The sequence below is a fragment of the Mustela nigripes genome, chromosome 6 (assembly GCF_022355385.1).
Source record: "Mustela nigripes isolate SB6536 chromosome 6, MUSNIG.SB6536, whole genome shotgun sequence".
NCBI classification, from domain to species: domain Eukaryota; kingdom Metazoa; phylum Chordata; class Mammalia; order Carnivora; family Mustelidae; genus Mustela; species Mustela nigripes.
This window is the reverse complement of record NC_081562.1, coordinates 9,180,980-9,194,228: the sequence shown is the minus strand read 5'-3', so window position 1 is coordinate 9,194,228 and position 13,249 is coordinate 9,180,980. Positions and strand designations below refer to the sequence as shown.

General features: G+C 52.7%; 1 protein-coding gene across 1 annotated transcript in view; it reads left to right on the top strand.

Annotated features, from left to right (window-relative positions):
* The first annotated feature begins 6,497 nt into the window (after positions 1 to 6,497).
* LOC132020229 (DNA dC->dU-editing enzyme APOBEC-3B-like) overlaps positions 6,498 to 13,249 on the top strand; it is a 12,756-nt gene continuing 6,004 nt past the window's right edge. The window contains exons 1-4 of the mRNA XM_059404441.1: positions 6,498 to 6,624; positions 8,050 to 8,203; positions 9,516 to 9,795; positions 10,014 to 10,125. Coding sequence (XP_059260424.1) covers positions 6,599 to 6,624; positions 8,050 to 8,203; positions 9,516 to 9,795; positions 10,014 to 10,125 — 572 coding nt within the window. The 5' untranslated portion in view covers positions 6,498 to 6,598. The remainder of the gene's footprint in view (positions 6,625 to 8,049; positions 8,204 to 9,515; positions 9,796 to 10,013; positions 10,126 to 13,249) is intronic.

Sequence of the window (13,249 nt, the reverse complement as noted above, 5' to 3'; positions counted from 1 at the left end):
GGGTCATTCCAGCAGACGGACAGGGGCTGGGACCCGGCGAGGGGGGTGGCACGGTGGGGTTTGTCTTCGGGGCTCAGCGGTCACGCAGGGATGCTGGGGAGAGCCCAGCCAGCCCCCAGGGGGAGGATTCTGGCCTGTGGTGAGTGTGAGGGCAGGGTCCTGGGGTAGGTGACCCTGGAGAGAATTACAGAGTCCCTGTGGGGACGAGGACGCAGACAGGGGGTTTGTGTGGCAGGGCGGCTTCTGCTCCCTGCAGGGAAGGTACCTGTCTCCTCTCCCACCACAGAGCTCACGGGATGCCGGGAGGACTCAGGCACCCTAGGGAGACCCCCGAGCCCCGGCCTGGCCATCCCCCAGGTACAGGAAGGGTCCAGGGATGGGGCGACTTGGGCCCATCCCCCCGCTCCTTCCCATTTGTCCACTCAGTGGCCCTTCCTCCCTTTGGGGGAGATGCTCCTTTCTGTCGGTTTTCCTTCCCCCCAGGCTCCTGCTGCCTCTTTCTAGTCCCTGTGCTCTGTTCCGCTGAGCTCTGCTGTCCCTGGTCAGTCACTTGTTCCTGTGTCCCTCCCTGCCTTCCTCGGTATCTCCCTCCCTCTCTCCTTGCCCCCTTCCATCGTTTTTCTCGTGGATCCGTTGCTTCTCTCCATTTGCCCGGAGTGTTTTCTCTTCCTCTCTTCCTCTCTGACCCTGGTTCTTCTCTCCCACGCCACTTTCTCCGCTTGCCCGTCATGGTGGCCTCTCTCCTTCCCTTGAAGCCTCACCTCTGACTACTAGACATGACTTTTCTTTATCGCTCTTAGATCCAGCATGAATTAAGGCCTTTAGTTTTGTCTTTGACCCTCTGGGACGTTCCTCTCCGAGAAGTCCTGGCATGAGTCGCCTTGCATGACCGTGGCCTGAAAAAGCCCTTCTTTGAGATGCCACCTTGGACCCTGAGCTACATCCCTGGCTCACTGCAGACAGATGATGCCCTACTGTGTCCCTTTGTCCGGGTGTCGTTCTGGGCTCCTCATTAGAATTCGGAGTACGTCTTTGCATCCTTGCTCTTTTAAAGGAGGAAACAGCATTCTTTGCTCCCTCACACTGATGTCCAGGTGCTACTGGAGTGACAGCCACAGCCCACTTGCCCTCAGATGCCCAGCTCAGTCCATCTTGGGAAATAGCATGCACCTATGGACACCATGGATGGAGGCTCTGTCGCATCCCACTGCCCATTCTGTTCTTGGCTCCGCAACTCTGGTTGCCTTTCAGTTGGGGACCCTAAAAAGAGGACTCCTTAAAATCAGCATGGGGTGTATTACTTACCACCACAACAAAACTCATTAGGAACCCATCCTTGTATATATTTTGAAAAAAAAATTTAATAGGGTTGGCATCTAGTAAAATACCCAAGCATCTTGTAATGGGTTGAGTAAGAAGAAATTCTCTTCTTCCGTGCCTCCTGCCCATGCCGCCCAACCCTTGAGGGGTGACCTGTATCTCGTGGTTGTAGATCTTCAGTTCTCCCAGCTGCAGAATATTCCATTCAATGAGCACAAGACACTTCCTTTATCAGCTCTGTTGTCATGGGCCCTGGCTGCAGGCAGGAGACTGTGACAGAGCTCAGGAGGCCATAAGGTAAGGGGTGTAAGAGGAACTGAGGCCATCCAAGCTGAGCTTCGCCAGAGCTCTGCTCCTTCCCCAGAATACCCCTCACTGACGCATTCAGTTAGTCTCTTTGATATTTTCCAATCAGATAGGGGCTCTGGTGTTGGTCCTCGTGTGTACTCCCTGACTACCAGGGAGGAGTTAAATGTGAGGTCTTTCCTTTAGATTCTTTTCAAGGGAAATCCTATCCACCTTTTTCCTTCTCTTTATTTTGCTAATAGGGGGCTCTACCAGCCTTCTAGTGGCTTCCCTGCTCACTGATAATGTTTCACAGCCTCATTCGAAAAAAAATCTGCAAATCTTCAGAAATTTAGAATAATGTAAGATAGAGATGAAGATGTCCCTCCCTGCCACCACAGCGATTGAGGGAGAGAGATCTTGCTGTGTTATAAAATTAATGCTTAGAACTAGTTCAACAAATCTGAAGATTCAAGTCTTACATTCACAGAGCATCAGTCTTGATTTTCTGTGCCATTGTGTGAACACCAGCAGCTGTTACCCAGCAGTATAGAGTAGTGGCGGGAGGAGAGATTCTGGAAGCCAGCTGCCTGAGTTCCAATCCTGCCCCTACCACTTACTGGATTATGACATCTGGCAAGTTCCTTAGCCAAATTATAGGCATATAAATTGGAATAATAAGAGAACTTTCACCTAGGTGTTTGTGAGGCTTAAATGAATTTCTTTATATTTATATCTACATGTATTATGAAGAGTACCGGACCTATGATAAACATGATAGGAGGGTTTGCTATTATTACCAGAAATCTGTCTCTGAAAACAACACTAAACATCATCTTGCGAAAGTGTCTTAGATCCATACACTGAAAGCTACAAAACGTTACTGATAAAAAGCAAAGAAGACGTTAAAAAAAAAAACAAAAAAAATGGAAAGCTATACCATGTTCATGGCTCAGAAGGCTCTATATTGTTGAATTGTCAATTCTGTAGGTTCCAGGTAATCCCAAATGCATTCTCAGAGTTCTGCCTCCCTGCAGCAGCTCTGATGCATGGACTTGGCCAGGCTGAACTATATTTAGCCTAATTCTCCTTACAGTAGTGTTAGATAAGGGTGGGCCACGAGAGAGGTTAGTCTGGCCAATGGAGTGGGACGCTCTGAAGAAGCAGGCTTTCCTAACAGGCTCCTGTGTTGAGGTGCTGAATTGACTCACCTCTTTAGTGTGAAACCACAGCTGTAACAAATGTCCCCGCATCCTTCTTGGGGTTCTCCCACCCTGGAGCGAGGCGAGTTTGCTAGCTCTGTGGCAAAGGAAGTGTTAAGAAACAAAACACAAGCACAAAATAGAGTCGGTTGCTCCCCATGACAAGAAGCCACGATTCCATTGCAGGCTCAATCCATCCTAAAAATGTGACCTCTTAACAGTCAATCTGAAATTTTGTAATCAACACTAGTGAAGTCATCCGCTTGATAAAAGCCCTCCTCCACAAAAAGAAGATGTCCGGGCCTGAAACAACCCTTTTTTTGTTTTGCTTGTTCGATACTCTACCTGTGAAAACCCTCAGTGGTACAATGCCTCAGAGCATCTCTACTTGCTAGGGGGGATGAAGCATTTAAAGAAGCCAATTAGATCTTCAAATTTACTCAGTTGAGGTTTGTTTTTAACAGGACCCCACAGGACACCCAGACCACTAAAGTCAGGACCAAGAACAAGGAAATGGGTTTCTGCCCATCCTCTCGAGCTCTACAGCTCATCCTTTAGGTTCTAGTTTGTCTTTGCTCTCTCACACTCTACATCCACCGGCCCATCCCAAAGCGCTTGTCCCATGGGCATCATGTCTGCTACACACCAGACGTGAAGAGAACACCTTACCGACACTGCTTAACCTGCCCCTACAATGGCATAAAGTCAGAGTCCCGTAAGAAGTCCTTGTGCGTTCCATATGATCTAGCAATCCCACCTCTGGGAATATAGAGCGAGACAGCTCTGTAGAGAGCAAGATGAAGTCGCTTGGGTCAAGCCATGACTCATCTCAAGCAGTGATGTAGGCAGCCAAAGGCACTGCAGATAAGAACAAATATCCCTGAAACCAGCACAGGTTGATAGCACCCAACACCGATAACCAACAGACCGAAGGGCAAAGGCTGATTAAACTCCAAAGGAGTTTTAAAACAAACTGTCGTGAACTGTCCATCTCTTCAGATGCAGATCCTTCTACAACTGGCTGCATCAAAAAGGCAACTATGGCCAAAGTCTCTGCCCAATCGATCTCTGAACATAACACAGATCCTCCACTGCTTGACAGCAAGTGCCAAGAGCTGACCTGGACTGGATGGAGACCTCATCTCAACTGTATTCCCGCAGACCGCCTTCGAGTTTGGTTCATTAACTTCTTAACCCTTGTATCTTGTGTGTTGTGTAACCTTGTCTTGTGCTTTGCTTGGTGTGACACGTATGGAGTCAAGTTAAATGCATATGAAATGCCATTGAGTTTTGAATCCTGAACTTGCTTTACAATTACGTTAACCTTGCTTTATGACTGAATAAAGCCGGCATTGCGGAAAGACAACTCGCGTACGCACCTTCGTACTGTGCTTGTGATTTTATATGTATATTACATATAGTACATATAAATTTAAATAATAGCCATATATATCTATAAACATAGATGCAAAAATCATAATTAAACTTGGAGTAAACAAATACTCAAACCAAGAATGATTTAAAGAGTATAGGACTTCAACGATACTAAAAAAAATTATTAAAAAGAAAAGATAAAGAACATGGGGGTTACCATTTTCTTTTCTTTTTGATGATTTTATTTATTTTTATTTGAGAGAGAGAGAGAGAGAAAGAGTGGGGTGGGGGGACAGAGAGAGAGGAAGACTCCCTAGAGCCTGATGCAGAACTCAATCAGAGCACCCAGGGATCGTGACCTGAGCTGAAGGCAGACACTTAACTGACTGAGCCACTCAGGTGCCCTGGGACTTAAAATGTTCTATTTCCCTCTTAGAAGAATTTCCCTTAAAATGGAAGAATAGAAGAGTCCCCCTTATGATTGGCACTGTTCAACTGTGCTGTTGTCCAAGTCAATGTCCCAGGAGCCACAATAAAGCACAAGGGCTCTCGGGATTGCAAAAGAACAGAAACTACTAGAAATAGTAAGCAAGTTCTCAGTGAGGTAGGTAGATACAACTTCAGTATAGGAAAATTAATAGTGTTCCCAGTTACTAGCAACAGCAAAAATAAAAAGTATGAAGGGAGATGAAGGTTACAATAGCTCCCAAAAGGTTTACTGGAGGGGACCAGGGTGGCTCAGTGGGTTGAAGCCTCTGCCTTTGGCTCAGATCATGATCCCAGGGTGCTGGGATCGAGCCCCGCATCTGGGTCTCTGCTCGCAGGGAGCCTGCTTCCTCCTCTCTCTCTCTCTCTCTGCCTACCTGAGATCTCTCTCTGTCAAATAAATAAATAAAATCTTAAAAAAAAAAAAAAAAGGTTTACTAGAAGTGAACCTAACAAAATGTGTGACACCTTTATGAAAAAATGCAAGAATCGCTGAAAACATAAAAAGAAGACCTATATAAATTGAGGTATATACCATGTTAATGGGTAGGACCCCACGGCCACAAAGATGTCTATGTTTCCCCAAATTTCTCTCCCTCTTTTGCTCTCTCTCTTTCTAGCAGAGGCGGGACAGTACCCAAGGGGAAGTACCTCCATGACAGCGTGGAAATGCCCCCTGTCAAGGCTGGGGCTTATAATAAAGGGTAAAGTAACAGCCAAGGGAACCTGCCCAGCCAAAGAGCCCAGGCTGGGGAGGCAGCAGGAGGGACCCGGTGCCCATCACTCCTTTGTCAGGATTACCCTCAGGCCAGAGGAGATGGAGGCCCACAGTCTCCACCTGAGATACCAGCTCCAGGGACAGCTCCTCTAATTTGCACCCGCTCTGCATCTACTTCCCAGCCAGCAGGGCTTTGCTTCTTTTATTCCCACCAGGGAATCCCCATCCCCCTAGGGACAGCCCTGGCCCAGCTACCATCAGTAACATTCTGGGCCTCCCGTGACCTAGCAGGGAACATGACCTCCGATCTCCAGAAATGCAGCCACACAGCCTGGAGATTCAGCTCCCGGTATAAGCCAACACTCACCCCTCATGGGGCAGTGTGACAAGGTCAGCCATCCTGTCCCTGAGCCAACAAAAGGAATCCCATCAGTCACAGCTGTTATGGGCTGAATGTGTGGGTCCCCTAAATTCCTATGTTGAAACCCTACACCGCAGTGTGGTGGTATTTGGAGCAGGGGTGTCTTTGGGGTGATTAGGTTTAGATCATACCATGAAGGTGGGACCCCATGAGGGGATTAGTGTCCTGGGAAGAGGCAGAGAAATTAAAGCTGTCCCTTCTTCTCCCGTGGCTTCCCTCTCCATCTGTCCCTCTCTGACAGATGAAGGCTGAGGGAACTTAGGCAGGGGACCCACTGCAGAATTAGGAGCTCAAAGCACACCCGAGCCCTCCTTGTTGGGGAGTCAGGAGAAAACACCAGAGTCCTAAGGCCATATCCACACTCCTTTTCTCTTCCATGCATTCATCAGACAAGTGGAGAGCAGCACCTGGGCCCAGACTTGGCGGCTCAGGGGTGATGAGGTGACTCCACTCCCCAGAGAGCCTGCCTCTCTGGGAGCTGGCCCGAAGGCCTCTTTCCTGCCTTCCCCAGCCGGGCTGTCCCAACCCCTCTGACATCCTACTTTCTCTTTCTCTTTGCAATAACGCGGGTCCTGTTGCATGGTGGGGCTCCACCCTGGGGGCAGCTCTGTCTCAGAGAAAGAGAGATGTTGGGTCTGTGCCCAAGGAAGTGCATCCACCCGAGGGCCCTCCCACCTACCCCACCCCACCCCACCCCCCTAGGCCAAAGCAGGAAGGAGGTGGGGCATCCCCAGCAGTGGCCTGGGAGGTATCAGTTCTGGGAGCTTTCCTAAAGCAAGGCTGGTGAGAGGAATGGACCCCTGGCACCACGACCCAAGGTACCGGCCACCAGTCTCCCTGTCTGCGGCTCTCCCACCCCCTTCGCAGCAGCTCCCCCTTCCTGGTAGCCCCGCCCACGTCTGCCTCTGTCCCTGGCCTCCTCCTCCCGCAGTCCCGCTTCCCTGCTCTCCCTCTCTGAGCTTCTTCTCTGCGGGACCCACTCCTGCCGGGTCCTCACCCTTTTCTGGGGATGCTCCCACTACTGCTTCTGAACACGCCCCTCCTGTGCCTCTACCCAGCCGCTTGGTCCTCCAGACCAGCCTCAGGGTCTGATAGTCTGTGGGGCCTACCCCTCCCGACCTGTGTAGGCTTTCTTCTGGAAGTTTCTGTGCTCTGTTCGCACTCAGAGTTTAACTAAAGGATGGGCGGAGCAGTGGGTGGATTTAGTTTGAATCACTTTGATGGATTTTTCCAGAAAACGTACACGATGGGAGCTTAGCTCTTAGAGGCAAAGGGTGACGTCACCTGTTGCGGGGCTCTCCCAATCACGGGCAGACACGTAAATGCAGCCAGTTCTCAACCTTACCCCCAGCCCAGCTTCACTTCACGCAGTTGGGGAAGATGCCACAGTCGGGAGAAACGCACATATTTAAATTGAAATGGAGGAAAAGGCACATCGAGGACAGCATCCTGCTGCCACCACTGTCATGGGAGGTTCTTGCTGGAAAGAGCCTGCCTGGGGACCCACCACATGCCCATCACTCACCAGCCCTGGGCGGGGCCAGGCGACTCCACCTCCTGCCCCTTCTTCCTTCCCTCTACAGTTGGGGTGACTCCCTGGGGATCTGAGGAGGACTCTGTGAGACTAGATATTTAAAGCACTTAGAATAGTAACCTGGACGTCTGAAGGTATCCATTAACCTGATACAATTAAAAAAAAAATGCATTGGTTAAAAAATCAGGAAGGAATTGCATTGCAGAATTAGAAAAGCTGTTCTCGGGGCTCCTGGGTGGCTCAGTGCGTTAAAGCCTCTGCCTTCGGCTCGGGTCCTGATCTCAGGGTCCTGAGATCGAGCCCCACATCAGGCATGCTTCCTCCCCTCTTTCTCTCTGCCTACTTGTAATCCGTCTGTCAAATAAAAATAAAATTAAAAAAGAAAAAAACTGTCCTCTGGGGATGGGGGGGTTCCTATTTACCTTTGCAATTTTTCTAAAGGGTTGGGGAATGCATGAGCAGGAAAATCAGCGTGGCTGGAAGGAGCAGGACGGTCCCTGTCCCTGCTGTCCCTGGCAGTAGCCGCCTCCTCACCCCCTTGCCCCATCCAGCCTGGAAAAGCAGAAGGCAATGCTCAGGACCCCAGAGTGGGGAGCTGCGCTGGGAGCCCCACCCTCCTCACCCCCCACTCTCCCAATTCCACCTCCACGCTGCCCTGGGATAACTCCAGGGACCACTCTCTGCATTTTCTGTTTTCTTTTGCCCCCAGAGACCCCCTGGAGAAGATTAGTCCTGGAACCTTCCTCTTCCACTTCCCAAGCCTGTGCTATGCTTCAGGGCGGAAACTCTGCTACCTCTGTTTCCATGTGGAAGGAGAGGGGGAGGAGGACTCCTGGTATGACCTGGGCGTCTTTCAGAACAAGGTAAGGCCCTTGACAAGCAGGAGCCGAGTCAGCTGGGAAGGTGGGATAGAATGGAATGAGATGTCGCACAGGGGCTCTCCGCGGGGCTTGCTCCTTCCTCCTTCCCCGACATCTTCCTACGCTTTTGGCCCACGAGCTCCTTGCTTGACCCTCCTGGAACTGGAGACAGGATAGGTTTGACTTAGCCCGTGAGCCTTGTTCAGAGTGTCCGCCGGCATCCGTCTCCAAGTCTTCTCATGGAGCTCGGCCTCTAGCAATCTTGGACGAAAGAGCATCCTTAGAATGTCAGGGCCATTGGACACTGGAGCATTTTCTGCCCTAGTGATGGTTCTGCCGGTCGGGTCCTCCCCCGCCGCACCACGCACCCGTCTGGACCCATCTGGACCCGTCTGGACCTCTGGTCCCTCAGGGGAGTGCCCGCACCCCTTGTCTGTCTGCCCGCCCCAGGTCTGCTCCCAGACCTGTTCCCTGGAAGGCTGCCACTGCACCCTGACCAGCTTCAGCAGGTGCTGGAGCCAGGCCACCCCCACCCCCTGCCCTGGCCCCTAACCACCTGTCCCTCCCGAGAGACCTGCCACCACACCACACCCCTGCCCTCTCCTCTCTCCTCACACTGCAGGCTTTTCAAAGCCTCTTTGCAGGAGAGAGCCTTTGTGGGCTGGGTCAGGGGTACCCCAGTACTCGCCCAGAGAAACATCAGGGTCACATATGTCATTTGAGGTCTACTAGTACCAGTGTTCAAGGACTTAAGAGAAATTGATAGGCTTAGTATTGGTAATGCATTGGGAAATAGATCTAAGAGATTATTTCAGGTTATAAATCATCCAAAAATTCCTCACGAGGTCCTTTACATTCATCATTTTTACTGTCATTGGAACGAGACGGGTATTTCCACTTGCCCCACATCTCAATTCAGACAAGCCACGTGTCAAGTGTTCTGGAGACACCTGGGGCTAGAGGCCCCCCTGCGGGGCAGCATGGCTGTGTGGCCCTCCCCAGCAAACAGCACCCATGGAACCAGCCTGGACCCCAGTGGGCCTGGCCTGGGGCCAGTAGGATGCCTGTAGGATGGATGGATGGATCGATGGTTGGGTGGATGGATGAAGAGTGGATGTTGGAATTGATGACTGATGTGGAAGGAATGGCCCAGTCAAAACTGACAGTGCAGCGAGCGATGGAAAGGAAGGATACATCGATAAACGCCGCGCCCCTGGGCTCCTGCCCGCTCACCCTTCCTCCCACGGCAACCAGCCGGACCCACCGCCCGCTTCGCCAGCCAAGAGGATCCCCTTCTCTTCTCCGCCTCTCCCAGGTCTATCCCCAGGCTCCCTGCCACGCAGAAGCCTGCTTCCTCTCTTGGTTCCGTGACCAGAATCTGCCCCCTGAAGAGCATTACCGTGTCACCTGGTTCTTATCGTGGAGCCCCTGCCCCACCTGCGCAGAGGATGTGATTGAGTTCCTGGAGGAATACAGGAACGTCACGCTGAGCATCTATACCGCCCGCCTCTACTACTTCTGGGACCCAGATTTCCAGGACGGGCTCTACAAGCTGTGGTGTGCAGGGGTCCATCTGGACATCATGTCCTTTGAAGGTGAGAGCTGAAAGAGCTGGGGAGACGGGACTGTGGGAGGGAGTAGGACTCGGGCAGGGGGTGCTGGAGGACTACCATGTCCGTAGGGAGAATGCGTGGGAGGAGAGCCTGGGAAACTGAGGCAGGACTGGTGGCGCCTGGCAGGGAGGTCACGGGAGGGTCATGAGAAGAAGGCCCCCCGGGGCCCACCTGACAGGCCTTGTCCCTCTTTCCCTCAGATTATGAATACTGTTGGGAAACCTTTGTGGACCACAAGGGGATGCGCTTCCAGAGTTGGGATCTATTAAGAGATAATGATTTGCTGGCCGAAGAGCTCCAGGATATTCTTGGGTGAGGGCGTGCTCAGGCTCCTGGTCTCCCCCTGCCGCTGCCGCTCCTTCTCCTGGGCTCCAGCCGCCTGCCCCTCCCTCCCCAGCCCCTCAGCCTCCCCGCTTCCCTCCTGCACACCATCTCACCGCATTAACCAAATCGTTAATAAACTGAAAGTAATGGGGCATGAGTACGTCTAAGTGTGAAACTCGGAAGCTGTGAGAAGCATCCTTCCTGAGGATGTGACTTCTCAGAGAACCAGGGTCCTTGCTGACGGTGAGCTGCTGGGTGAGGGCGTCTCAGTCTGTCCTCTGTGCTCATGGAGGGGCGCCCCTGCTGTCGCTCAGCCTGTCCCTGTCCCCCCTTCTCCTAACAATATCAGGCAGACTGGATTCGGAACCATCCTAACGGGCCTCGTTTTAACAACCATCTTTTAAAAATCTGTACCTCAAAAGTCGTGGTGCTCTGAGGCACTAGGGTTGAGACCTTAGCTGATGGATTTGTGGCCACACAAGGTTCAGCCCAGACAATGACCGAGGGCCTTTTGGAGCTGAAGGTGTATGGCAAAAGCAGGATCCTTATTCTGCGGATCTATCTCCTGGGTTATGCCCGAGCTGCCTCTGCCTCCCCTGCTTCCCTTGCCAGCCCTCACTGCCCTGGACCCCTCCTCCCCAGCGCCACCACTTCTCTCCAGGTCATCACTGCACCTGCCCTTACTCCCATGTCTCTTGTCCCCTTCCCACATTGCTGCCAGAGGGGAAGCTTCAAGCAGGTTGCAGCCTGGAGACAGCCATGGAAAGTGAGCAAGAAATTAATTACTCAGTTTACACTTAAATAATTTTTTTTTAATGAAGGATGGGGTGTAGGAGGACTGAGGTCATCAGAACTTTTCAAAAAAGCAGGATCAAAAGTGGCAGGTGGCCGAGAATCAAGTCAGGGAGACAGGGAAACACGAGCAGTAGAGGTGAGACAGGACCATCTGGTTCTTTGCCCACAGAGCCGAAGACCCCTGGACACACTGGCAGGGGCGAGGGGGGAGGAGTCGGTGGCAGGGCCCCACTGGTTGGCCTGGACCGGGGCACATTTCTCTCTCTGATCTTGGCCAGCTAGGTGTGAGTTGTTGGTGGCCACAGACCCCTGTCCCTCCCCAAGCCACCCTGTCTGTCCTGCTGCCTGGGGGCTAAGGGCACAACACAGAAGAGCTCAGGATGTCCCCCCCAGTCTGTCCTGCTGCCCACGCAGGAGGCACGTGGGGAGACACCCCTCTTGACTGCCTACAACCTCAAAACAGGCCAAAGTGTCTAGCTCAGAATATCCCCTTCTTCTGGAGAAAAGAACCAAGCAGAAGGCCAGTCTTAGAGATCTGTGGGGGCTTTCAGGACATTCCCTCCGAAACTGCCACCATCCTGCTCTGGCTTCCCCTGTTCTCTGCCCAGCTCCGATGGCCAGCGAGCATTCAGCCTTCCCCCATGCTTCCTGTTTCTTGGGCCAGAGGAATCTTAGCTGTCAATTTGACCAACCCCTGAGTACACAGATCCGATCACTCTCTTGGAAAGTCCCGGACCCAGGTCATTCTGGAAGCTTCTTCCAGAAGTTGGAAGCCGGAGACATGAGAACAGATCAGAGTAGAGGGAATGCCATTCCCTCAGACCCTCCATCTCTTTCCTGTGCTCCTATTCCCCCCTCAGGGCAGTCCCACAGCCTGTAGGGCAAAACCAGGTGTGTGTGATTGGGGGCCGCCAGGTGGGAGAAGTTCTCTAGGGACTTTGTGTGTCTGTGGACTGGACTGTGGGTGACAGGTGGCAGTTCTAGGACCTCTCTAGTATTCAACTTATCCCAGTTTTTCCATCTGGGGGTCTTGGTGGGCATGTGAAAGGCAAGTGGATAGCTTGTAGGACGCACACTTCACGTCCAGGTCCCTGATCCCTGACCTAGGAGGCCTTGTGGGGGCAGCAAGATCCCTCTTCTTGCGCCCCAGCCTCCAATTCCCAGTCCTGGAACATGGAGGAAGTGGGAGGAGCCAGGCCAGTACCCCTGGAAGGAGTCCAGCTCTGTGGTTTGTTTGCTGTGTGGCTCCAGAGAGTAGCTTAACCTCTCTGTGCTGGAACTTCACTGAAGATGTCCGGATAATGATAGGCCCCTCCTAAAGCTTCTGGGGGCTATGGTAGAGGATCTGCTCAACACACCTGCTTTCTCCAGGGTTGGAGATGAAGATCTGACCCATAGACCTCACTTTCCAGATGCCCAGAGTCCTGACAAGATACTGAATGACTTCTAAGGGTAACACAGGGGTCATGAGGAAAGGGCTCCCCCCACTCCTCAGAGAGCCTGCCCCCTCCCGCCGCAGGAGCCAACCTCCTTCCTGATTTCCTCAGCCAGGCTGTCCCAACCCCTCTGACATCCTACTTTCTCTTTCTCTTTGCCAAAACCCGGGTCCTGCTGCACAGTGGGGCCTGTCTCCCCTGGAGGGCAGCTCTGTCTCAGAGAAGGAGAGAAGCTGGGTCGGAGCCCAAGGAAGTGCAGCCACCCGAGGGCCCTCCCACCCCTGAAACCAAAGCAGGAAGGAGGTGGGGCCCCAGGGGAGAGGGGAGGCAGCTGGGCAGCCAGCCAGCCAGCCAGCCAGCCGAGAAGGTCACTCCAGATGGGGGCTTTCCTAAAACAAGGCCAGTGAGAAGAATGGAGCCCTAGTGCCCCAGACAAAGGGCAGGGCGGGGACAAGCCCATCAGGAGAGGCAGCAGCAGAGGTAAGTCCGGAGGAAAGAAGGTGGGTGGAAGCCCAAAGAAACAGTCAAGCCAGGACCTCCTACCCCAGCTTTAGCCGGGCAGGAAAGAGGACTGTTGTGGGAGGACACTCTCAGAGAAGGGGCTTTCCCAAGGCCAAGAGCGCCTTGTGAGAGGGAAATGGAGCTGGAGAGCGCAGGGCCTGGGCCCGAAAGAGGCAAGCCTGCCAAGAAGCCTGGGGCAGGGCTGCAGGGACCAGAAGGGACCTGCTCGCTAGGCTCTCTGCCTCCTTCCGGCTCCCAGCCCGACTTTGCTCCCTCTCTGACACCTCGTCCTTCATTCTATCTGTCCCAGTATGCAGGGTCTGTTCCCTGCCTCTGGCCTGTGGGTTAGACCTGGGCAGGTGCCCATCCCCCTCGCACCC